At 46.2% G+C, this 26,265-nt stretch overlaps 2 protein-coding genes and 1 pseudogene across 6 annotated transcripts; 1 reads left to right on the forward strand and 2 right to left on the reverse strand.

Moving 5' to 3' along the window:
* Positions 1–796: 796 nt before the first annotated feature.
* On the reverse strand, positions 797–8,183 carry LOC111967515 (zinc-binding protein A33-like). 2 transcript variants are annotated; one of them, XR_011480318.1, is made up of 7 exons: positions 7,453–8,183; positions 6,602–6,697; positions 5,093–5,326; positions 4,789–4,811; positions 3,694–3,809; positions 1,451–3,500; positions 797–1,210 (listed from the first exon to the last, which is right to left on the reverse strand). XR_011480318.1 is itself a non-coding variant. In XM_023992588.2 (6 exons), exons 1-6 carry the CDS (start codon positions 7,963–7,965, stop codon positions 2,935–2,937), a joined length of 1,548 nt encoding a protein of 515 aa, XP_023848356.1. In that variant the 5' UTR covers positions 7,966–8,183; the 3' UTR covers positions 797–2,934. The 2 variants fall into 2 exon arrangements, 1 of the variants encoding a protein (XP_023848356.1); XM_023992588.2 differs by having other exon boundaries at positions 797–3,500.
* A 6,449-nt stretch (positions 8,184–14,632) lies between these two features.
* Positions 14,633–18,969, forward strand: LOC111967517 (endonuclease domain-containing 1 protein-like; annotated as a pseudogene).
* Positions 18,970–19,294: 325 nt separating this feature from the next.
* Positions 19,295–26,098, reverse strand: LOC111967516 (uncharacterized). Of its 4 annotated transcripts, none has more exons than XM_070444773.1 (5): positions 25,934–26,098; positions 24,049–24,404; positions 22,808–23,016; positions 21,054–21,171; positions 19,295–20,854 (listed from the first exon to the last, which is right to left on the reverse strand). In XM_070444773.1, exons 2-5 carry the CDS (start codon positions 24,341–24,343, stop codon positions 19,752–19,754), a joined length of 1,725 nt encoding a protein of 574 aa, XP_070300874.1. In that variant the 5' UTR covers positions 24,344–24,404; positions 25,934–26,098; the 3' UTR covers positions 19,295–19,751. The 4 variants fall into 4 exon arrangements, with proteins under 4 accessions (XP_070300874.1, XP_070300873.1, XP_023848358.1 ...); XM_070444772.1 differs by lacking the exon at positions 25,934–26,098 and adding an exon at positions 25,680–25,750; XM_023992590.2 differs by lacking the exon at positions 25,934–26,098 and adding an exon at positions 24,990–25,300 and having other exon boundaries at positions 19,295–20,851.
* Positions 26,099–26,265: the final 167 nt, after the last annotated feature.

Below are 26,265 nucleotides of genomic sequence, written 5' to 3' on the forward strand. Positions count from 1 at the left end.
GTTTTGTATGTATGTTCGGCCCCTGACCATACACTCAAGAGAAAAATGTCCCACGAGAGGTTCTTACATGGACCACAAAGGGTTCTCTATAGGGACAGTTGAAGAACCCTTTTGCTACACTTCTTTTTCTAAGAGTGTAGCAATACAAATAACAATCTAATTCATCCTCGGGAGGCAGAAGAAATTCGACTTGGCCCACAAGACCCTCAAGAACTTCTACAGATGCATAGTACTGCAACTGCCCACAACCGCAGGGCTCTCTAGAGGGTGATGCAGACGACCGCAGCCAGCACCAGGGGCACACTGCTGCCCTCGGACTCTCGTCCAGGGCACACTGCCTGCTCCGGAACATCTACAGCCAGGGGCACATGGCCTGCCTCAGGACTCTACAGCACCAGGGCCACTGCCTGCCCTCCAGGACATCTACAGCACCAGGGGCACACTGCTGCCCTCCAGGACGTCTACAGCACCAGGGGCACACTGCCTGCCCTCCAGGACGTCTACAGCACCAGGGGCACACTGCCTGCCCTCCAGACGTCTACGAGCACCAGGGGCACACTGGCCTGCCTCCAGGACGTCTACAGCACCAGGGGCACACTGCCTGCCCTCCAGGACGTCTACAGCACCAGGGGCACACTGCCTGCCCTCCAGGACGTCTACAGCACCAGGGGCACACTGCCTGCCCTCCAGGACGTCTACAGCACCAGGGACACTGCCTGCCCTCCAGGACGTCTACAGCACCAGGGGCACACTGTGCTCAGGGACAGTCTTGGCAGTGTGCCCCTGGTGCTGTAGATGTCCTGGAGGGCAGGCAGTGTGCCCCTGGTGCTGTAGATGTCCTGGAGGGCAGGCAGTGTGCCCCTGGTACTGTAGATGTCCTGGAGGGCAGGCAGTGTGCCCCTGGTGCTGTGCTGGGTCGTCTGCATCACCCTCTAGAGAGCCCTGCGGTTGTGGGCAGTGCAGTACTATGCATCTGTAGAAGTTCTTGAGGGTCTTTGGGGCCAAGTCGAATTTCTTCTGCCTCCCGAGGATGATATTAGATTGTTATTGTATTGCTACACTCTTAGAAAAAGAAAGTGTAGCAAAAGGGTTCTTCAACTGTCCCTATAGGAGAACCCTTTGTGGTTCCATGTAGAACCCTCTGTGGGACGATTTTTCTTCTTGAGTGTATGGTCAGGGGGCCGGAACATAATTACAAACCATTTGTAGACTGCAAATTGACCGTAAGAAGCCCAAACAGATAGAAAATTTGACTAAAACATAATCATTTCAAACCGTGCTTACATTTGTATACGGTCACATATATCTCCCTATTATGTGTGGGAATACTTTGGAAGAGATTTCCAAAATTAAAATCACTTGGAGCGGATTTGCAGGTGTTTTTACRGTCTTAAAAAATTAAAAAGTAATATTTTAAGAAAATATGGGGGGCGGAGGTGTTGTTGCCTACCTTCACCACCTGGGGGTCGGCCCGTCAGGAAGTCTAGGATACAGTTGCACGGGGGGGACCCAGGGCCCAGAGCTTAGTGATGAGCTTGGAGGGAATTATGGTGTTGAAGGCTGAGCTGTAGTCGATGAACAGCATTCTTACATAGCTATTTCTCTTGTCCAGGGCTGTATGCAGTGTAATGGCAATTACGTCGTCCGTGGATCTGTTGGGGCGGTATGCGAATTGTAGTGGGTCTAGGGTCCCGGGTAAGGTGATATGATTCTTACCTAGCCTCTCAAAGCATTTCACAATGACAGAAGTGAGTGCTACGGGGCGACAAGTCATTTAATTAGTTCAGTTACCTTCGCTTTCTTGGGTACAGGAACAAGGGTGGACATCTTGAAGAGAGTGGGGACAACAGACTAGGATATGGAGAGATGTAATATGTCTGTAAACACTCCAGCCAGTTTGTCTGCATATGCTCTGAGGACACGGCTTGGGATGCCGTCTGGCCCGGCAATCTGGCCCGGCAACGCTTAAATGTCTTACACACATCGGCCAAGGAGAACGAGAGCACACAGTCCCCGTGAGCGGCAAGGGCCTGCGTCGGTGGCTCGATGTTGTTTTCCTGGAAGCGGGCGAAGGTGTTTAGCTTGTCCGAAAGTGAGGTGTCGGTGTCCGCGACGTGGCTGGCTTTCCCTTTATAATTTGTGATTATCATCTCATCTTTGAACTGTTGAATTGCGACCATAGCTGGTCTCGTTATACATGTCCATGTTCCCAGTCACCTTGTCGTGGTTAAATGCGGTGGTTCGCGCCTTCAGTTTTGCGCGAATGCTGCTATCTATCCGCGGTTTTGGTTTGGATAAGTTCTAATCGTCACAGTGGGAATAACATCCTTAATGCACATTCTGATGAACCCAGTCACCGAAGTGTATACGTCGATACTATTCTCAAAGGCGACCGGGAACATTTTCCAGTCTGCGTGATCAAAACAATCTTGAAGCATAGATTCTGATTGGTCACACCAACGTTGAACAGACCTTACCACGGGTGTTTCCTGCTTAAGTTTCTGCATATAGGTGGGGAGGAGCAGAATGGAGGCGTGATCTGATTTGCCGATGTATATACTCCGTTATGAAAATGTAAAATACACTGTAAAACACTGTCATAAATATAGTATGAAATTGTAATTTCATTCTTTGGCCATGTCCATTTGTAAGGGAAAGAATGTCATGTTTAAGGTGCTTTTCAATGAGCTTTTCCATGTGGCTTCCATCAGAGTCCTCTGGCATGTGCTCTCTTTAAACAAAAAACACCCATATATTCCATGGAAACATATTTACAGGAAATGTTCATAAATGACAAAACCGTGAACAATAGTCACGTGTTAGTACATTCGTGAATAGGATGATGACATTGCAGTTTCTCTCACAGGTTCTCTACATTGTTCTACTTTCTTGTCTTTGGTTCTCAGTGTTCTCTGACAGTTCTTAACAGGTCTCTCATACCTCCGGGTCCGGGCTAATAATAATAAGAGGCTCACGGTTTCTCCCTTTGATGATTGGCCAGGGGTTGAAGTAGGGGAACACCGGCTCTGTGAACGTGGCGTCGGAGAACGTGAACAGGTGACTCATATCCCCTGCGTCGTAAAACGCCACAACACCCCTCCCGTAGTCAAGGTACACCCCTACCCTCCTGGGGGGGCGAGGGGGGTGCAACAGGCTCTCCTCGTGGTTGGTGCAGGCCTCGTACTCGCTCCCTCCCCGCCCCTCTCTTAACACCAGGGTCCAGAAGCCGTCGTCGGGACACAGGCTAATCTCATCCTTCCTGTTGACCGAGGCGGCCGCCACCCCCAACCCCCAGGCCGTCTTGGTGCCCACCTCAACCACCCAGTAGTGTTGCCCTGAGGTGAGGGCCTGGCTTCCCAGGACAATGTTGTAGCGCGTGAAGCGCTCAGCGTTGTTGGGCAGGTTGGGCTGGATGTCCCCGACACTGACCTGGGTGCAGCACGTGGACACCCACAGCCTGGGGTAGGCGGTGTCTGGGTTTAGAGTCACCGCTGTCACACCTGGGAAGAGACAGAGGAATTGAAATACGATAGAAAGGACAGGCTGTCAGGTGACAGTCAGGTTTGATAGAATGCAATCAGATGGATCCTGTGGTGGAATGTTGTCAGATATGTGAGAGCTGTGGTCTAATGGAGTCAAGTGTCGACTATATGTGGTCAGGTGTGGTCTAACTCAATTTTGCTGTGGTTGTACCTGGCTGAAGGACAGCGTTCATCCTCCTCCAGGTGCGGTACTGCAGTGGTCCCAGGAACTCCCCCTCCGGCAGATCCACACACACCTCCGCGGGTCGCTCAAACATAATCTCCGCTCTGAGAGAGAGACGGAGGAAGAGAGAGAGAGTTTTTTCCCCCCCAGAGTTCCCAGTTGTTTTGAACACGGCATTAGTCTCAGCGGAGGGAGGGAGAGAGCAGCAGAGGGTCCGCCTCTCCCGGTCCCCGCTCTCTCCTTCCTTTCCACCTGATGGTGAAACTCGAGTCGCACCGCATCTGCCTTAATCATGCACGAATTCATGTTGTTCCTAACAACAGAGAATGTGAAATATTCCTAGATCTTAAAATAGACAGACGAGCTGCTAATAATAATAAAAATGCACGGTCAATAGGCCTTCACTTGGCTACTCACTCTGTGCAGCTGCAGCGCAAGTGGAAGTACGGAAAAGCGTGTTTTATGTTTTGTAATAGTGTTGAATAAAACCAGTGCTGAATATTTTTTTACATGAATTCACTCATAAAAACAGCAGCTCTTTGCTGTATTCTTTGACAGTCTCTCCCTGGTCATGGTTTTAAAAGTTATTGAATCTTGGGTAGGCTAGTATCAAACTTTGCTGTGGCCGGGGTCATGGAAGTTCTGTAGGCACGGTGATTTGCGCTATCCGATTGGCCAACGCAGTAGCCATACTCAATTTAGCCACAGATCTCCCGGTCTGGCAGGTAGGCCGAAGTTTGTCTTTTCAGACAAATTAAATGGTTCAGAATGGGAACACTTTGCCTACCCGGTGTGCAGGGCTTCTGAATCAAGTGCACCTACTGCCAACAGCGCAACACAAATATAAAAAAAGGAGCGCAAGCCTTTATCGTTGGCTTTACCATAAACATGTTTGGTGATCGACTAGGAATGCCTTGAAGATCGTCCGGTTTGCGACCACTGCCTTACAGTATGAATAAATAATATTGAAAAAGTACGAGGAACATTGGGTTGTTTGTTTTTTTAATCATGTGAAGTCATGTGGATATTACACAGATCTATGAACTGTAGCATCAGATAAGAACCATGGATTCTTTTACTTACCCTCCGATAAAATCCTTGATTCCCTGAAAGAAAGAATAACAACGATGAGGCCCTGCTGAGACATCCACACACTCTTTCCTCAAAAACCCTCTACTTTATTCTGGATTTTTCTTCAACCCTTTCTGTTTTCGTTTTCACTCTCCCTCTATCTCTTTACCTCCCCACCCTTAACCCCTCTCCCTTCCTCCTCTACAATCTATATTTTCTCCCTTTTTTCCCTCTATCCATTACAGTCCCTTTCTCTTTCCCCCTCCCTCCACTCCTTTTCTTTCCCCTCCCTCCCTCCTCTTCTCTCTCATCTCACCCGGAGTTGTGCCGGGTTCTCGTTCTCTTGGAGTTTGACGCGGAGCTGGTCGGCAGTTTGCTCTAACTGGCCGATTTGCTCTGTGGTGTGTTTGAGGACCTCCTCCAATTGGTTGAGCCTCTTTTCCTTCTCCCGCTGCAGTCTCTCCTTCACTCTCTCCTCCTCCTGGAGAAGGAACTCCCTCAGGCGTCCAAACTCTGCACTCACCTGCTCCTCTATGTCCCCAGCATGCTCCTGAAGTAGGGAAGAACAGAGAAAAATAGAAATGTTACAGACTGGGTTGGAATCCATCTTTAGAGACTGTGTTAGCCCACTGAGCTTTAGTCAAGGGGTTAGCTCTGGGAGCTAACACGAGCTTGTTTTATTTTATTTCAACTTAAAGGATACAAATAAGTCAATTATTATTATTTACAATGACAGGCTGTCAAGAGGTGGCGACAGCAGTGATATAAAACAATGCAAAAAACAAAGACATCACGAAACACAATGAGACAGACACACGGCAACAGCACATTCAGTGAAAATGGAGGCAGGAGATAAACACATATTGATTCAAATCTCGTGATTCAAATCTCGTAATTCAAATCTCATGATTCAAATCTCATGATTCAAATCTCAGAAACGGTCACTCGTCACATGAACACCTAACCACCTCCGCTGCATAGACACACACACACACACACAGCAACACGCAGACACACAGTAACACACACAAACATTTGCCACATCGGTCACGTGGTAGCTAGATCGTTGACACATATCCTTGCTCATACCCACTTCCTGTTCCCCACAGAGAGACAGAGGGAAGTGAAAGAACAAGTGATTGGCGGAGAGAAAGTGTTTCAGCGTGTGACAGACACAGACACACAGGGCATGCCTCCTTAATGGGTCCCGATGTCTGTGCTGTGCTCATCTTAAACGCAGGCCTCCACCGACATCGTACACATTCGGTATCTACCTCACACGCACACACTGTAGAGCCTGAACATTTCTCATTTACTTCACAAAGCCTTGTGAGGTGAAGCCTGTGTCAGAACAGAGAGGGAGAGACCTGGGACAATCCTACATTTTTATCATTGATCTTATCGGTACTAACTATGGCGTGTATTTTACGTAATTCTGTGTGTGTTTACATTTGGGGTGTGATAATGTGTGTGTGTGTGTGTGTGTGTGCCTGCACTGTGTCTGAGAGAAAGAATGGGTAATCCCATAATCAGAGTCATAATCTCAGCGTCATTGTGCATTAGACATTCACAACAGTCCAATAACAACGTTACACCTGTAACAACATAATCACATTGACAAACTCTGTATAATTAAACTCATTTGAATGTGCCATTTGAATGTGCCTGGGTGAGACAACGCACTAGAGTGTTGACTGGCCACTAGAAATGTTTCAGGAATGATGGGCAACTAATAAATGAGAAGCTTCTCCGCGGACAAGCACGCACAGCACGCACGCACGCACGCACGCACGCACACACACACACACACAGTCAGTCAGTCTACCTTGATGAGCATGATCTTGTTGTTGGTCTGGACCTGATAGAGAGAAGCCTGTTCAGTCTGGATCATTACTCTCTCCAGGGCTCTGGACAGCTTGTCCTGCAGAAGAGGAAGAAGAAAACAGGTCACCACACACACACACACCACACACACACACCAACAACACAACACAAGACACACACACAAAGCGCGGTTCACACCACAGCACACACACAGCTATGTGAGTTGAACTGATGAACAGTGTTTTCCGTTATACGGAGATTCATTGAATTAGGCCTAACTCTCTTGGTAATTTAAGATTTGCTGTTTTGGATCCTTTGTAGTCTGACAACAAGCTTAATGTCTCATATGCCTGGAGGGCCTTTCCAACTAACTGGCTTCATTTCAACAAGTTACCCAAATGAACCCCCCAAAAGTTACAATGTAGATGGGTAAGATTTGTGAAAACAGTGTGGTGACTGAGGTATGTCACCAAATATCCAAAGCAAATATAAAAGGTTAAATATGTCTGGGAACTAAGCCCTGACACCAGCACGCCGAATTCCTCTCGAGCTCCAAGTATAGGCTACATCAACACTGACTTGAGTGTCTGCTTCGGTCTCGCGCTCTAGCATGTTAAAGACTCAATTATCTTGGGTCCACATTTATCTTACAAGACTTAAAATATCTGACTGAATAGTAACTTTGTGAACTTTGCTCAGTTTGAGATTTGTGGACAGATTCTGCCACAATTTATGCATTCCAATGCGTCAGGTCCCTGTGTCACTGATGTACGAACCAGGCTAACTTACATGTATTCCAAACACCAACACAGGTAGATAAATAAATACAAAATATTGTTCTAAAAGTGTTACCTTGTAGTTCTCGAACGCCTCGTTGATGGGGATGACATTGTGCGTCTTGTGGTCTCGGGACATCCCGCACACCAGGCAGATCGCGAGCTGATCATCCTCACAGAATAGCTTCAATTTCTCCTCGTGCTCCTCGCACAGGTCTGACTCGAGGCGCCGAGAAAAATCGGTGAAACTGAACCCGGAGCTGGGCATAATGCCCCCCCGTTGCCGTTCTTCAGTATCCTCCTGTGAGCTCTCCTGGTCCCCGGGTTTCCCATCCGTGGCTCGAGCTCTCCTCACGCTGTCCACGACGTTACACAGAAGCGAGTTGGGGCGCAGCTTCGGAGCGCATGTCTTTCGGCACTTCGGGCAGGTCGGGTGTTCATCGTACTTGGCCTCCCAGCACTGCGTAATGCACACGCGACAGAAGTGGTGTCCGCATTCGAGGATCACCGGCTCACGGAAGAGCTCGAGGCACACTGGACAGGTGAGCTCGCTATGTAGCTCCTCAAGCGTGCTGGCGTCAGTAGCCATTCCGAGCCGTCTGCATACTGAAAGGATAGGGGGTTGCGCTCAGAAAGTAGCTGACTGCTGCACGGGAAAAGTTCACTCTTCCTTCCGTATGTGAGAGGGCGACAAGGGTGCGGTCTGTCTGAGACAGTAGACTCCTCTGTTTTCACGGAAGAGGGTGAAGAAGTGCAAATCAAATAAACGTTTATTGGTCGTGTACACAGTTTTGCGTGTGCAGCGAAATGCTTGTTTCGAGATCCAACAATGCATAAATATCTATCAATACAATAACAATACACACATAATCCAAAATAAATTAAGATATATCAGAATGAGCAATGTCAGAGTCCAGAATATAAATACATTTATACTCAGTTTATTAGGCACACGCCCCTGTAGCCTTGAAGGGATGCACCTGGTCAACAACAATGTTCATATACGCTGTGGCATTCCCCACACCATTACACCACTGCCACCAGCCTGTACAGTTGACACCGGGCAGGATGTGGCCATGGACTGCCATCAGCATGACCCAACACGAACTGGGATTCGTCGGACAGGCAATGTTTTTCCCCTCCTCAGTTGTACAGTGTTGGTGATTGCGTGCCCACTGGAGCCGCTTCTTGTTTTTAACTGATAGGAGTGGACCCCATTACGGTCTTCTGCTGCAATCGCCCATCAGTGACAAAGACTGACGAGTTCCGAGTGACTGAGGTCCTTGATGATCTTCTTGTCCTTCCTGTGACACCTGGTGTGTCGATGTCCAGGAGGGMAGGCATTGTGCCCCCGATAATGTGTTGTGTTGACCACAGCACCCTCTGGAGAGCCCTGCAGTTGCGGGCGGTGCAGTTGCAGTACCAGGCGGTGATACAGCCCGACAGAATGCTCTCGATGCTGCATCTGTTGAAGTTTGTGAGGGTCTTAGGGGCCAAGCCTAATTTATTCAGCCTCCTGAGGTTAAAGAGGTGCTGCTGCGCCTTCTTCACCATGCTGTCAGTGTGAAGGGACCATTTCAGGTCCTCGGTGATGTGTACGCTGAGGAAGTTGAAGCTTTTGACCCTCTCCACTGCGGCTCGGTCGATGTGTATGGTGAGACGGGGGCGTGCTCCCTCTGCTGTCTCCTGTAGTCCATGATCAGCTCCTTTGTTTTGTTGACGCTGAAGGAGAGATTATTTTCCTGGTACCACTCCACCAGGTCTGTCACCTCCTTTCTTGTCATTGTTGGTAATCAGGCCTACCACTTTGCCAGCAAACATGATGATTGAGTTGGAGACGTGCATGGCCACGCATTCATGGGTGAACAGGGAGTACAGGATGGGTAAGTCTAAGACCCAGTTGCACAGGGAGGGGTTCAGACCCAGGGCTTAGTGATGAGMTTGGAGGSYACTATGGTGTTGAATGCTGAGCTGTAGTCGATGAAAAGCATTATTACATAGGTATTCCTCTTGTCCAGGTGGGATAGGGCCGTGTGCGCGATTGCGTTGTCCTGGATCTGTTGGGGCAGTATGTACGAGCCTCACCTTTTCAAGGCAGTGTTCTGGAACATTGCATCTACATGTCCACAGAGCCCTGTGGGCAGAGGCGTAGAGAACCAGGTATTGCTCTGGCCCAGTTCCATTTAGGATCCTGGCTCCTACTTTTATGCACCCCCTGAAGCACTGTTTATTACCTATGCATAGTCACTTTACCTCTACCTACGTGTACATATTACCTCAACTAACCGGTGGCACTGCACTTTCACTCTGTACTGGTACCCGCTGTATATAGCCTCTCTACTGTTATTTTATTGTTGCTTTTTAATCTTTTTTTTTTCAATTTCCTTCTATTTTATTTAAATACGTATTTTTCTTAAAACTGCATTGTTGGTCAAGGGCTTGTAAGTAAGCATTTCACTGTRAGGTCTACACCTGTTGTATTCGGCACATGTGACAAATAACATTTGATTTGGTTTGAAATCTAAAAGGACTGGATAGGTGAAATCAAATGTAGGCTTGAATTTTAATTGAGTTGTATTTGAGAGATGGGTGACGCCATCGTGTTATAGGAGCTGCATAAATGTAGTGTAGGCCTAACTGTAATAATGTCATGTAAGTGTGTCAGAGTGGTCTGTGGCAAGGCTTTAAACCAGGAGTTATCCTGAGGGGGTTTGAAACGTTCCAGAACACTGCCTTGAAAATGTGATGCTCGTACATGTGTCAGCACTCTGATTAAAGGCTTTAAACTTAAAGGCCCAGTGCAGTCAAAAACRTGATTTCCCTGTGTTTTATATACACTGAGTATACCAAACATTAGGAACACCTTCCTAATATTGAGCTGCGTCCCCCTCCCCCCTTTTGCCATCAGAACAGCCTCAATTCGTCGGGGCATGGACTCTGCAAGGTGTCGAAAGCGTTCCACAGGGATGCCGGCCCATGTTGACTCCAGTGCTTCCCACAGTTGTGTCAAGTTGGCTGGATGTCCTTTGGGTGGTGGACCATTCTCGATACACACAGGAAACTGTGGATGTAACAAGTGACATCAATAAGGATCGTGACTTTCACCTGGATTCCCCTGGACAGTCTATATCATGGAAAGAGCAGGTGTTCTTAATGTTTTGTACACTCAGTGTATATTTTCACACTATGAGGTTGGAATAATACTGTGAAATTGTTAAAATGATGATAATGCCCTTTTAGAGTAAAAGCACCTGAAATTTCAGCCTGTTTTGGTGGGAGTTTTGACCTGCCTGGTGCCAACACCAGGTGGTAAATTAGTTAATAGACYTATGTGAAAGAGAGTTCCAAACCTCTCTGCCAATAACAGCTAGTTTTCAGTTGTCCCCTCCCCACTCAGACCACTCCCAGACAGTCCTAGCTGAATTCTTGCTTGAGAAATCGCTCTTAACTCAGAAGCTATTTTTGTTTATTTTTGACCATTTTCATTTAAAACAATCACAGTACGGTACTTAATTGTTACCCAGAAGTGATTTGATATTGAGATAAAACGGCTGTATTGGACCTTTAACCAATCCATCAGTTGGAAGTCAGCAGCTACCATTCCACCAAGGGGGAACGGGGAAATACCTCAAATTAAACCTGTTATCTGTCACATTTTGGGTTATTCTATGGTCAGCTTCTGGGCAGTGCTTGTCCCCCAGTCAGTCCTCAGTGTCAGCTATGATATGACACTTTGAGTTTGAAAAAATGTACTTTTGGTTATTGAACTACAGTAGGTGAAATGGATTTACATCCAGTAATGGAGTTATGGAAACGGAATAACATCATTGGTCCCTGATCTGTTGTCACGGTCGTTTGTAGAATTAACGGACCAAGGCGCAGCGTGCATAGAGTTCCGTATGTTTAATTAAAGAAACTCACCAAAACAATACAGAACAAAAACGATACATGAAGTCAAATGCAGTGCACACTGGCAACTACACACAAACAAACAAGATCCCACAAAAACCCAGTGGAAAAAAGGCTGCCTAAATATGATCCCCAATCAGAGACAACAATAAACAGCTGCCTCTGATTGGGAACCATACCAGGCCAACATAGACCAATAATAACCTAGATAACCCACCCTAGTCACACCCCGACCTAACCAACATAGAGAGTAAAAGGATCTCTATGGTCAGGGCGTGACATCTGTACTACACAGAAATGCATAATTATGGATAAGAATATCATTCTGTTCATGGTGATGTATCCGGAATAACTACAAAAAGGTAGAAATATGCAATATCCTTATTTGGCATATTTGGGTATTATTCTACACACTGGCTATTATTTGAATGAGCTCCATCCACAAACAAGACCACTTTGGTTGGTCCGGACCAGACCCAATCTGAACCAATCATAGACGCCTATGTTTCACGAGTTTGGACATCACAGTAGAGTAAAGTTCAGTACAGTATAGTAAATATGTTCAGTACAGTATAGTACAATCCAGTACATTATAAACTGGGTGGTTTGAGCCCTGAATGTTGATTGGCTGACAGTCGTGGTACACCACGGGTATGCCAAAACATTTATTTTTACAGTTCTAATTACATTGGTAACCAGTTTATAATAGCAACAAGGCACCTCGGGGTTTGTGGTATATGGGCAATAAGGGCTGTATCCAGGAACTTTACGTTGCAATGTGCCTAAGAACAGCCCTTAGCCATGGTATATTGGCCATACAGTGCATTCAAAAGTATTCAGACCCCTTCCCCTTTTCGTTACGTTACAGGCTTATTCTAAAATGGATTAAATAAAATGTACTCATCAATCTACACACAATGCCCCATAATGACAAAGCGAAAACAGGTTTTTAGAAATGTACCACCAGGTTTTTAGAAATGTATAAAAAATTACAAACAGAAATACCTTATTTACATAAGTATTCACACCCTTTGCTATGAGACTAGAAATTGAGCTCAGGTGCATCCTGTTTCCATTGATCATTCTTGAGATGTTTCTACAATTTGATTGGAGTCCACCTGTGGTAAATTCAACTGATTGGACATGATTTGGAAAGGCACACATCTGACTATGTAAGGTCCCACAGTCYACAGTCGAAGGAATTGTCCGTAGAGCTCTGAGACAGGATTGTGTCGAGGCACAGATCTGGGGAAGGGTACCAAAACATTTCTGCAGCATTGAAGGTCCCCAAGAACACAGTGGCCTCCATCATTCTTAAATGGAAGAAGTTTGGAACCACTATGACTCTTCCAACAGCTGGCYGCACGGCCAAACTGAGCAATCRGGAGCAGGGCGGTGACCACGAACCCGATGGTCACTCTGTCAGAGGTCCAGAGTTCCTCTGTGGAGATGGGAGAACCTTCCAGAAGGACAACCAATTCTCAAGATTGAACTCTTTGGCCTGAATGCCAAGTGTCACGTCTGAAGGAAACCTGGCACCATCCTTACGGTGAAGCATGGTGGTGGCAGCATCATGCTGTGGGGATGTTTTTCAGCGGCAGGGACTGGGAGACTAGTCAGGATCGAGGGAAAGATGAAGGGAGCAAAGTACAGAGAGAWCCTTAATGAAAACCTGCTTCAGAGCTCTCAGGACCTCAAACTGRGGGCGAAGGTTCACCTTCCAACAGGACAACGACCCTAAGCACACAGCCAAGACAACAAAGAAGTGGCTTCGGGAYAAGTCTCAATGTCCTTGAGTGGCCCAGCCAGAGCCCGGACTTGAACCCGATTGACCATCTCTGGAGAGACCTGAAAATAGCTGTGCAGCAACGCTCCCCATCCAACCTGACAGAGCTTGAGAGGATCTGCAGAGAAGAATGGGAGAAACTCCCCAAATACAGGTGTGCCAAGCTTGTAGCATCATACCCAAGAAGACTCAAGGCTGTAATCGCTTCCAAAGGTGCTTCAACAAAGTGCTGGGTAAAGTGTCTGAATACTTATGTAAATGTGATATTAAATGTGTTTTACATTTTTTTATACATTTGCAAAAATGTCAAATAAACTGTTTTTACTTTGTCATTATGGGGTATTGTGTATAGATTGATGAGGGAAAAAAAGTATTTCATACATTTTAGAATAAGGCTGTAATGTAACAAAATGTGGAAAAAGTCAAGGGGTCTAAATACTTTCCAAATGCACTGTATACCACACCCCCTCGGGCCGTATTGCTTAATTATACTGCACTCTAGTGTGCTTTACTGAACTCTAATTTACAGTACTGTACTGTACTATATTTGACTGTACTGTTCTGTGCTGTGCTGTCCAACCTTGTGAAACATAGACGTCTATGATGGGTTCAGATTTGGTCCTACCAGGGTTGACTGACCAAATTTCAACTACTTTTCAACGTTCATGGATGTCCGGTGTCGGTAGGTGCTCAGTGGGCGAGGAAACTTGTWACAGTAAATGGAAAGAGGGTAGGTGGTAGGTGTCATGGTAGGAGTCATTAAGAGCCGGGAGACGTGACATTAATTGGAGAGAGAGAGAAGAGAGAGAGCGGCAGAGAGAGAGGAAGAGGAAGAGGGAGGTGTTGTCCAGACTGTTTTCATAGTTTTGCTTTGACTACCAGATGATGGAAAGAGAAAGAAAACAGTTATGAGCTGAACATAACAGTATGCCAGATTTCCCATTGTAGCCAATTCAATTGCAGTAATTACRTTAAAGATTTTTCAGTAATTACGTTACYGATTTGGTAACAGAATTACGARTTTKAATCACTTAATAATTTTAAACAATCTGTAAAATCACTATAACTAATTGATAGGTCTACCATTACTTTTTACTTCTGTGAACTTTCATTATCCTCCCTCATGACGGAGAGACATTATAAAATATCTCCAAGATATGTGGGTTTTTGGTAATGGAATTTCAAGGCTAAAGTCAATGTTTCTTAAACTTACAGAAGGCAAATAATTTCTACAAAAGTAAATATAAGTGTTGATATTAGTTGGCAGGGGTCTTTACTTCAATATTATTGTGTTTTAATGTATTTCTAATACCTTTTAAGACTTTCTGGTAGATGTTGTCTAAGACCCCGTTTCCATCTGTTTGACCAGATATCAAAGCCTTTGCTTATTTCACATTTTTTGAATGAAAAATGGTTGAAATATGTGCCGTAATTTCTCAAAAATATAGACTCTTAGCTTTCATTTGACACCCAATTTGATATGCTCCTATGAACTTCGCATGTTGGTGCTCATGGGTCCTTTTACATGGAAATGCCCTTAATAGTCAAGGGTAGTGACCATGTGTGTCCCAGAAGGGCTGTATGTTTCCCAGAAGACACTATGGTCAGGAGGGGGAAGTTCAGTTCTATCTCAAGGAAACAGAAGGGGATGAGMGGTGTCAGATGAAAGTGTCACCCGGAGAGTTTCTGCTCACTGGGTATAAAAGACTGATCTTGTGCACCAGTCCTGTGTCTCATCGTAAAAAGACCACTCTCCATCGATTGCACAGGTGCCTCAACACACAGTGAACAACAGAGTAGGGCTCTCTGTAGAGAGCTGGACTGACTTGGGTAGGAGTGGACTGAGCTGAAGAACGACTGACTGAGTGACAAAGGTCTGTGACCAGTTCTGGCTGACAGATACAGGCYTTTCTCTATAACACACACAGCCCAGTGCTCAACAGGATGCCTGTCTCATGTAGGGGGGCTCTGCTCTTGCTTCTAGCCAGTCTTGGAGGTCTGCTCTGGGGGAGGTGGGTGACTTCACCCCCTGCCTCTGGTTCTTCTACATGAAGACTCCCCCAAAAGCCGTAGGGGGAGAGGGGTACCAGCCCATCTGCCAGCGCTACAGGAACCAGTACCATTTTGCCAGCCTGTACCAACGCCAGAGCCGTGCTCCCCTCTGCTCTTCCTACATACTTACCCCTGGCGGAGGCAAACGGCCCAGAAACAAGTGGATGTATGAACCACAGGTGAGTATACTGTATGTCTGTGTGTGTAACTGGGTATTACATTCAGGGTCAATGACATTTTATTCTTCTCAATTCAAGAAAAAAACGTTATTTATGGTGTGTTTGTGTGAAGCCAGCAGTTCTTAGAAAAGTGCTTAAGCAGTGTGACTTCTCTCACCCAAAGCAATTTAAACAAAGTAATGTCATTATTATGTAATCTGGGAAATATTCTGCTTCCGTTCCCCCTTTTAAAGTGGAAATKACAGCRTTTTAGCAACATGACATTTTATTAAAACCTGTTCATATACACTCCCAGAATAGAATGTTTGGGAATTAACCTCTACACGATCGGTGTGTCCCCCGTGGCACGGTTGAGCTAACGTAGGCTAATGTGATTAGCATGAGGTTGTAAGTAACAAGAACATTTCCCAGGACATAGACATATCTGATATTGGCAGAAAGCTTAAATTCTTGTTAATCTAACTGCACTGTCCAATTTACAGTAGCTATTACAGTGAAAGAATACCATACTATTGTTTGAGGAAAGTGCACAGTTATGAACTTCAAAATGTATTAATAAACCAATTAGGCACATTTGGGCAGTCTTGATACAAYATTTTTAACAGAAATGCAATGGTTCATTGGCTAAGTCTAAAACTTTGCACATACACTGATGCCATCTAGTGGCCAAAATCTAAATTGCGCCTGGGCTGGAATAATACATTATGGCCTTTCTCTTGCATTTCAAAGATGGTACAAAAAAAATACAAAAAAACATGTTTTTTTCTTTGTATTATCTTTTACCAGATCTAATGTGTTATATTCTCCTACATTAATTTAACATTTCCACAAACGTCAGTGTCTCCTTTCAAATGGTATCAAGAATATGCATATCCTTGCTTCAGATCATGAGCTACAGGCAGTTAGATTTGTGCATGTMATTTTAGGCAAATATTTAAAGATTGAAACTTAAAACGTGATTTTCATTTGTTTTGCACTGCATGGCCGAATRCAGCATTGCAGTATGGTGCACTCAAAATGTATTGTAGTTGAGTAGCCAGCCTAGGCTACTGCTCAAATKKTGCTGTAATAGGCCTACATGTTTCTCCTTTGCATGGTGCTTTGTTGCAGGTTTTGTTTATTGGTTATTTATTGTCAAACTTTAAAAACCGAAGCCAGACTGCAATATTTTAGTAGGCTAGTTAGGACTGTGGCATGTGTCTGTACACTTTCCCTCTGCTGCTCGCTGTAAACCGGACACACGAAAGCAACGCAATTGAAGTTGAATTCACTGATGCGAGCGCAGTAGATGACTCAACAGGTTGACACATTTATACTCGCTTGTGTGTCCTTTTTGGCCCGCGTGCCTTAGGTTAGCACACATGTGTCAAATACATTAGCCATGTTACAACTGACTTGTGATCATTGCTATTGCTAGTTTGATTGTATTGACATTCCCAGCCTTAGTTAAAGTCGGCCATTTTTGTTAAAAATATTGAGTCATTGAAACTGAAACGGTGCACCCCTAAGGCCAGCTGTGATTTCAGTGGCGATTTTAGCATGTAAATCTTGGTGGGGCAAAAAAAATGTGGGACGCATGCCAACAAAGCCACTACACAACACAACACGAAGCAATACATYAATTGCACTATAACGGTGACAAACGGTGCCCACAAACTGTTAGAGCCTACATAAAGCTGCTCCAACAGCAGAGTCCCAACACCTTACCTCTGCTACAACTGGCAGCGGAGCCTTGTTTGGCAGCGAAACAGTTCATTCAGCCTWATTTACTGCCATTTAAAAAAWCAAAGCTGATATGGCTGACTTGCTTTAACAAATGTGGTTTCTACTGACAATTGAGATGTACAAMCTATGGCATGAGGGGACGACAAGCGTATAAGAGGCAATCCGTAATTTCGATTAAGACATTAATGAGCGAGCTACGATGAACTCAGTCAATTTGGACTGGCATTTTGGAGATGCCTTACTCAAGAAAACAAGAGACCATGTTTGTATGCGGCTTTAATAACTCAATGCTATATTATATTTACATTGTTTGCAAACTGATATGTGACATGTATTAATGCCAAAATAACATGTGAAACAGGCAAAAATGTGGTGCTCAAAACAGGTGCCCCAACTGCCCTGAATAACAGATTGCCACTGTGTGATTTACAACCTGACAGCTACATGTTTGGAAGTACCAAGAAATGTATTGGTGAATTATATTAGTCATGCAACCATCTATTCTGCTAACAATGCCTCACTTTACATAATGGAATTTTGAATCAAACAGAACCCATTTTTAAAACCTCTTGTAAAGTAGTTTTTTWAAGCATAAACTGTGAATTTGATATTTTTTACTAATATTAGGATTTCCTGTCTGACAACACTGTCAGTTCCACTTTAAACTCAAACCCCTTCCTAGTGATTTCCAGGAATAAAAAGACTGGATCATAATTGAAGCTCAGGCCTGTGTTTGTTCTTGTTTTTCTAAATGATGTTCTTATACCCAACAGCTCAGAGTAATCACCAGTGGTAGAATGTTATTACACTGTTAAAAAAAAGTAGAAATGTAGGTTCTTTCTCTCTGTGCTGGTTTTAATCTCAGTGTTCCCTCTGTGTGTTCTAAGTTGGCGTTCTCCAGTACCAGTCCAGAGATGCATCGTTTCCCGCGCCATGGCCCAGAACGTGGTGGAGAGCCAGGTGGTGCTCCAGGACTACACCTGCTCCTCCTATACTAAGGGTCACCTCAACCCCAGCCTGCACCACTAAGGCCCAGAGGACCACCGTGCCACCTTCACCCTCAGCAACGTGGTCCCTCAGCGGGCAGCCTCAAACTCTAGGCCCCTGGGCTCAGCTGGAGGTTGAGATGAGGGCCCGGATGGGTGATTACTGCATGGGGCCGGCGTATGTGGTGACACTGCCATACCTCTGAGTGCTGTATTGCCAACCGGGTGGCGGTGCCAGAGTACATGTGGTCTGCCTACTGCTGCCCCTCCGAAAACTCTAGTCTCCCCGCCTGAGACCCTACTTTCCATCATATTCCGCTGTGGGTCGGAACGACCCTCAGAGTGGAGGGGAGATTGGACCATGTTTCATRAAAATGGAGGACATGTGTTGAATAATTACACAAGCAAAGATTAAAGCAGATTTAAAAAAAGTTTAAGTATGATAACTGCATGAATGAAAAAAACAGAGCTTCTCAGCTGTGAACGGAATCTTCTCCAAATACAAATTAAACCTTTGTTCACATGCACATGCAGATACATTCAAATCACAGACGAGGTTACCTCGAGTTGATCTTTGCTCTGGTACAAGGACCTAGAGGAGCAGATGTGAACACACTCTTCCTTTACTTTGTTGTCCACCGCCAATTGTTGTGTATGCGTGTGACTATATGACTACAGAMGTTTGTACTGCTTCTGTAAGGAGATGGAAAGCATTAAGTTAGTCTGATTAATCAGGCTGTACATATTGTTATATACARCCTGAAACTAATGTGCATATGCCATTCCATATGCACTGTTCCGGCCATTATTATGAGCTGTTCTCCCCTCAGCAGCCTCCTGTGATACCTACCTATACCTGCTTGTAACAGAATCAGCGTAATGAATATGCCYCAGATCTCGATTTGAAGCTCCTGCATGCTTGGACTTGTAGTTTAAGAATCTCACCCACTGTGGTCTTGAACAAGACGTCAATGATTAAAGCAAGCTGTGACGAAGCTGATAGCTCTAGTTTCTGCCAGTGCCATACTAGTGAATGGATACGATTCCAGAACGTTATCAGTAGGTGTTGCTGTCACTAAGTAGTTGATACACAGACTTATTTTCCCTGGCTGGGTTTGGCGAGTCATCGCGACCTAGCGTCTAAAATCCTAATGACACCAACAAGAAGTAGCATACTAAATTCCAGCTAGGCTGGGGGGAACTAATCAATTTCTAGCTGAAAACTAACCTTGGCAATTAACAGTATGAGAGGATTGACAGTTTATGAAAGGAGACCATTGGTCACTGAATAAAAGTMAAGTGTTTAATCCTGATGGATAATACAGAAAACAAAACGAATAGTACAAAATACCAAAATTATTATCGTCATCATTGATAAAGTCAAGATACAAGGCCATGATTGATGTATTCAAAGTGAAAATACTCAATTTCATAATATAAAAGATACAATGTACATTTGAGAAACATAGAAAACACATAACAAGTTTCTCCATGTACAATTCGACCGCTCAGCCCAACCTGGMTGACCGGCATCGCCTTTTTTTGGAGTACGTAGAAGTTGTCCCTAACCACTGATACAAGGTCAGAGCTTTAGATTGCATTTCTAATGGTCAACTTCAGGATTGAGGCCAGGGTAAAATGATCTTAGATCTGTTAGGGAGCAACGTCTACCTTGAGCAGGAATTTCTTTAAACTTTCCCCTCCCCCAAACAAATCATGGTAAATCTCAGTTATCAAACTATAAAAAGCACTCGTGGTTTTTGAGCTGCTCGGGTTCGCTGAAGCCTTTCCCACACTGAGAGCACTGGTGGGCGCTGCCGGCCTTGTCTCGGTCTCCACTGTGGATCAGCTGGTGTCTYTTCAGGTACTCTACCCTGCTGAAACGCCTGCCGCACACCTCGCACCCGTACGGACGCTCGCCCGTGTGGATCCGCTGGTGCCTCTCCAGGTTGCTTAGGCGACTAAAGCTCCGCCCACACTGCTGGCAGCGGTGTGGCCTCTCTCCAGTGTGAACCACCTGGTGCCTCTCCAGCGAGCGCGAGTGTGTGAAGCCCTTCCCACAGAGCTCGCAGCGGTGGGGCCGCTCGGCTGCGCACACACACTCGTGGTTCTTCAGGGCCCAGGCATGGCTGAAGGCGTGGCCACATGAGGCGCAGGGGAACAGGGTGGCCTCCGTCCCTCCCTGCAGGTGAGTGTCCCCCAGGGGGCAGGGGTGCTCCTCCAGCTCAGCCTCGTTGGCAAAGCCCCCACCGCACTGCGTGCAGAAATGCATCAGGTCTCCGGTCTCCTCCTCACCACTGTCATCCACGCTACCCGGAGCAGATGGGTGATGCAAGGCCTCATCTGAGCCTCCCTGCTCCTCCATCCCCTCACTGTCCCTCAGCCTCTTGGGCCAGCGTGGCTGCAGCACTGCTCCAGCCCCCCCTGGCAGTGCCCTCTCACCTTCCTTCAGACGGGCACCAGGACCCTGCAGGGCATCACTAGAGTCCCTCTCTGAGGGCGTGGGACTCCCCAGCGCCCCCTCCTGTTCCAACCCATCCAGACCAATGTACTTCTGGCCCAGGCTGAACTCGCTGCCTGCCATTACTTCCGGGTCAGGGCTCATGGATCCATGGTTGGAGCCTGCTGTGGGAGGGATCCTCAGGGCTGCTTGCTGGCGCCCCCTCTCTGCCCTCAGGGCCGTCTCCAGGCCACTCAGGTCCTCCACGCTCAGCACCCCCTCCGACACCTCTGTTGGAGGGGACCCCACGTCCCACTCCTCCTCATCCCCCTCTTCATGCCTTACGGCTGAGGGCCGCTTCAGGGCCTCCTGGGCCATAGGGCTGAACTCCATGTCTCCTACTGGGCAGAGAGACGGAGAGAGAGGGTCTGTTAGAGGAGCAGTACTATGAAGGCACATGCAAACAATGTACTGCAGATAATAACAAGTGTCCTGTGAAACCTACAAGAAAACTTCAGCATTCCCATTGGGGTTATTGCTCTATCCAAGAGTTGTTGTAATCATGTTTTTTTGTTCCGAGCTTTGAGCTGGTGTCAGTACCTTCGCTGTGGTTTCTGGATCCAGTATGGCGGTTCTGGTTGGGCGGGTCCATCTTCAGGGCTTCCTTGATCAGCCGCAGAGACGCAGGCTGGTAGCCCCCCTCCACCATGTCACTGGACTACAGACAGAGCAAAAATAACTACATTACCCACAATAGACTACAATACAGTAACATTAATGCAATGCAGAGTTCACTAGCACACTTTCATAAGTATTTACAAGTATCCCSAAGTCACAAGTGCCACAAAGAACACGGTTCAAGTTTTACACTGGGCATTTTCTGTAAACGTACAATGTTTAGACAGTTTAAGATGACATGAAGAAAAGTAATTGTATTCTTTAAGTCACCTGGTAGAATACGCAACTGTTCCGTCTTAAAATGATATTCATGTTTAGGGTCTCCAACGTTCTACACTTGAGTGCACTTTCTGAACAAGCACTTCTGCACCTGAATATCAAATCAGTGTCTTTCCAACATCCACGCCATCTACCAGCACTGGTGCAGTTTGTCAGTCACACAAACTCAGCAGATTAAGAACATTGTGTATCTATCTGCGTGTGGTGAGACTGAGAACATTGTAAAAAGAACAAACTTCACTGAACAAAAATATAAAAATGCAACATGTAAAGTGTTGGTCCCATGTTTCATGAGCTGCAATAAAAGATCCCAGAAATGTTTCATACGCACAAAAAATAAACATTCCTCTCCCTGTTAGTGAGCATTTCTCTTTTGGCAAGATAATCCAGCCACCTGACAGGTGTGGCATATCAAGAAGCTGATTAAACAGCATGATCATTACACAGGTGTGCCTTGTGCTGAGGACAATAAAACATGTAGTTGTCACAACAATGCCACAGATGTCTCAAGTTGAGGGAGGATGCTGACTGCAGGAATGTCCACCAGAGCTGTTGCCAGAGAATCGAATGTTAATTTCTCTCCCATAAGCCAACTCCCACGTAGTTTTAGAGAATTTGTTAGTACGTCCAACCGGCCTCACAACCGCAGACCACGTGTATGGGGTCACGTGGGAGAGTGGTTTGCAGATGTCAACGTTGTGAACAGTGCCCCATGGTGGTGGGGTTATGGTATGGGCAGGTATAAGCTACAGACAACGAACACAACCGCATTTTATTGATGGCAATTTGGATTGCACAGAGATAGAGTGACGAGATCCTGAGGCCCATCACCTCATGTTTCAGCATGATAATGCACAGCCCCATGTTGCAAGGATCTGTACACAATTCCTGGAAGCTGAACATTTCCCAGTTCTTCCATGGCCTGCATACTAACCAGACATGTCACACCATTGAGCATGTTTGGGATGCTCTGGATCAACGTGTACGACAGCGTGTTCCAGTTCCCGCCAATATCCAGCAACTTCGCACAGCCATTGAAGAGGAGTGGGACAACATTCCGCAGGCCACAATCAACAGCCTGATCAACTCTATGAGTTGTCGCGCTGCATGAGGCAAATGGATAGTGACTGGTTTTCTGATCCATGCCCAATTTTTTTTTTTTAAGGTATCCGTGACCAACAGATGCATATCTGCATTCCCAGTCATGTGAAATCCATAGATTAGGACCTAATGAATGCATTTCAATTGACCGGTTTCACTTATATGAACTGTAAGACAGTAAAATCTTTGAAATTGTTACATGTTGCATTTAGATTTGTGTTCAGTGTAATGGTCTTTGATGCAGTGACGTTGCGTAGGACATATTCAGACTCCTCGGAACACCGCATCTCCCTCACCTCCTCTTTGATGTTGTCCGTCTCCTCCCCCTCTCCTGAAACACAGCCCCCCTCCTCCTCCTCCTCTAGTTCTCCTTCCTCCCCGGGGAACTGAATGAGGTACAGCTCGCGCGCCTCCTTCCACCCTCCCCCCGTTACTACCCTGGCGGCGGCAGCTCCTCCTTCCTCCCCCGCGCCTCCCAAGGCAAGGCCCAGCGTCTGCTTTCCTCCTGCGGGGGATGGGGTGAGGAGGAGGGAGCGGATGGGGTGAGGAGGAAAGGGAGCGGATGGGGTGGAGGAGGGAGCATTAAGGAAAGAGTGGGAGGGACAGAGCGGAGCGGTGATATAAATAGAGGGGGAAGGGAGAGCGCATTATGAAGGAGAGGAAGGGAAGCAGGGAGAGGAGGGATGGCAGGGAGCGGGAGAGAGGCGGAGGGGGTTATGAAGGATGGAGGGGAGCGGTGACAGAAGTGGAGAAGTTGGGGGAAGGGAGAATAGCATGTTGAAGGAGAGCGGGAGGAGGAGGAATGGCATGGCGCAGGAGAGCGCATGGAGGGGGGGGGTGAGAGGGGAGCAGTGACAGTGGAGGAGTTGGGGGAAGGGAGAGAGCATGACGGAGAGGAGGCAGAGTAGGGAGAAGGAAAGAGGCAGGATGAAGAGCAGAGAGGGAGGGGGAGGTGGAGGCAGGGAGAAGGAGAGAGGGCAGGATGAAGAGCAGAGAGGGAGGGGAGGTGGAGGCAGGGAGAAGGAGAGAGGGCAGGATGAAGAGCAGAGAGGGAGGGGAGGTGGAGGCAGGGAGAAGGAGAGAGGGCAAGATGAAGAGCAGAGAGGGAGGGGAAAGGTCGTGATGAAGGAGAGCAGAGAGCGGAGATAGAGTGGGGGAGGTGAAAGATAGAAAAATGAAGAGGTGGGGGAGGGAGAGTGGAGGGAGGTGAGGGATGGAGGTGGGGGAGGGAGAGTGGAGGAGGTGAGGGAGGGAGAGTGGAGGAGTAGAGAGGGAAGGAGAGATGAGACAGCTCAGCCTCTGCCAGATGGCTTCCAACATAACAAGCACCTCTTCACACAAGCATTACAGGCTTTCGACTTAATGGTACATAAGAAATCAACTTGTACTGATGTGATATGCAATCACAAAACATTTCAATCATAATATGATGAATGATGTTTAATGTCAGTTTTATACATAGGGAAAGACAAATACATAAACTACTTTATGGTCCGTGATGCTTTTGTGGCTGTACTTACTAAATATGAACACTTACGAGGCACTTCAATTTTCCGCTTTTTCCGCCCACCGTCCTCAGACACTATCAAACCAGCATTGCGGCGATTCTCTGCCCACCCCATCCCGTACTTGCGTTCATTTCTCAGTTTGTTCTCCGTCAGTCGGAGTCGGAGTTTTAGACCGTCCATTTCCTTCCTGTTCAACGATATTTCCACCAGATAGTCATTCACCGTGTCCTGGAACAATTTGGTGATCTCGCACACCGATGCGCGGATCAAACTGTCCATGACTGAGGTTAGGTGGGTCTGGAACGTCTCCACCGAGTCCGCCATGGGTTCGCTGCCTTGGCGATCACACGATGGATATGGGAAACTGGACCAAGCAGATATTCAACTGTAACACGAAAAGTAATAACTAGAGTTGAACGTTACCAAGTCACATTATCAGTGAGTGACAACCGTACGTTAGTCAGCAGGATCATACATAACGTTACCTGTAATTAAACTAGTGGCTAAGTCTCTGACTTCTTAATGATTATAATTGTTCTTGCTAGTAATTAGATAGTAGCCTAGYTACTCACTACCAACAAATACAGCAGTTGAGCAAGACAGCCTAACGTCGTATGGCGTGAGGAAAAACAAGTAGCACACCGTGAATGTGAACCCATCTTTACCGCGCGACCTAGCTACCACACTTGAGGTTTAGCTAGCTAGCTAACGTTAGCTTGATTGCTACCAAAAGCTTGATACATCTAGCTAACTCGACTACTATTACAACACCACTAAGGCTAGACCATACTATGTAGCAACACTAACGTTACAGTACAAAGCCAGCTAACGAACGATCGTCGCTATCCGACCTTATAAAGCTTCCTTCTTGAATACAACGCTAGCTAGCTCGCTAACGTTAACCTACAGCTCAAGCACATATTTGGCTCAAGTGGCAGCTAGGCTAGTAATTCTAGCTAGCGTTACGTACCGTGCAGCCGCTGAAATCAGGATAACGAACCACCGTTTGTTATAAACGACAACCGATACGTATGAACACTGTAGATAAGCCAAGCGTCAATATGACAAAGGAAAAATAGATCCAACTTTATATCCTCCCTTCCAAGCACCGTTGAGGACATTGCGCATGCGTAGTAKACATTACCGTATACAACCACATCCTAAAAAATGTCATTTTGAGGCGATGCATGGGTTTAGACGATTGACGTATATAAAACATGGATTGCTGACGCTATGTATTGGCCACTAGTCGGCCATATTGGCACTCCCTCGGTTGGAGGAGCAGTCCTCCATAGATCCCCACAGTGGAGGTGTCATAATACCCATAAAACCTAACGGTCAAACAGGGAAATGGACCTAGAGCTAGAGGTGTCACTACGGACCCGGGTTTGATCCCGGGCTGTATCACAACCAGCTGTGATCGGGAGTCCCATAGGGCACCGTCTGGGTTAGAGGAGGGTTTAGCTGGGGTAGGCCGTCATTGTAAATGAGAATTTGTTCTTAACTGACTTGCCTAGTTAAATAAAAGGTCAAAAAAATTAAGAAATAATGGTTCCAATCGTTTTTCCACCATTCATCTTCCCATAGGGAATTTTAGAAACACTTAAAATAAGGGTTCTGTTTCGTGTAGGCTTACCGTGGTGACATTTTGATAACTCACCTTGTCCGAGAGATTTACATGGTTATCAATATATTCGTCTCTATTTACTCTCAGACATCGCAGACATCATGCAAAGCGACAAATCCCTGCAAGCTCCTGCACTTCATCTCTAGCTGACATCTTTACTAACAGGTATTGTGTCAATTTAAAACGTGCACAAAACAGTTCACAGAATTGTCCATTTAAATACATTTTGCCAATTTATTTAATACTACATTTAACTAACATTAGATAGTTAATCCAGAGATTCTTACCTTTGCCTCGATTTGGCAGTCTTGTCCAGATCATAGCATTGGCAGTTATTTATTATCGTGACATTAGCAACTAATTAGCGGTAAATTTGCTCCCCTTTGGTCAGTGTGGCGAGGGATGTTCTGATCAATAAATTGCAAAACTCGTGCAGCACACACCATCCCAGAAATACTAAGAAATTAGGAGATGTGAAACTCAATTCATAATAAAACCCATTGTGTTCATTGCCCATAGAGATAGGACTCTAGAGCACAAAAGCGCATTTAGGATGGGCAGCGCCATCGAGGACTTTCACCATTTTGAAGTAGTCAACTTTGTGAGGCTTCCTATGGGA

This window comes from Salvelinus sp. IW2-2015, linkage group LG8 (genome assembly GCF_002910315.2).
Source record: "Salvelinus sp. IW2-2015 linkage group LG8, ASM291031v2, whole genome shotgun sequence".
Classification (NCBI taxonomy): domain Eukaryota; kingdom Metazoa; phylum Chordata; class Actinopteri; order Salmoniformes; family Salmonidae; genus Salvelinus; species Salvelinus sp. IW2-2015.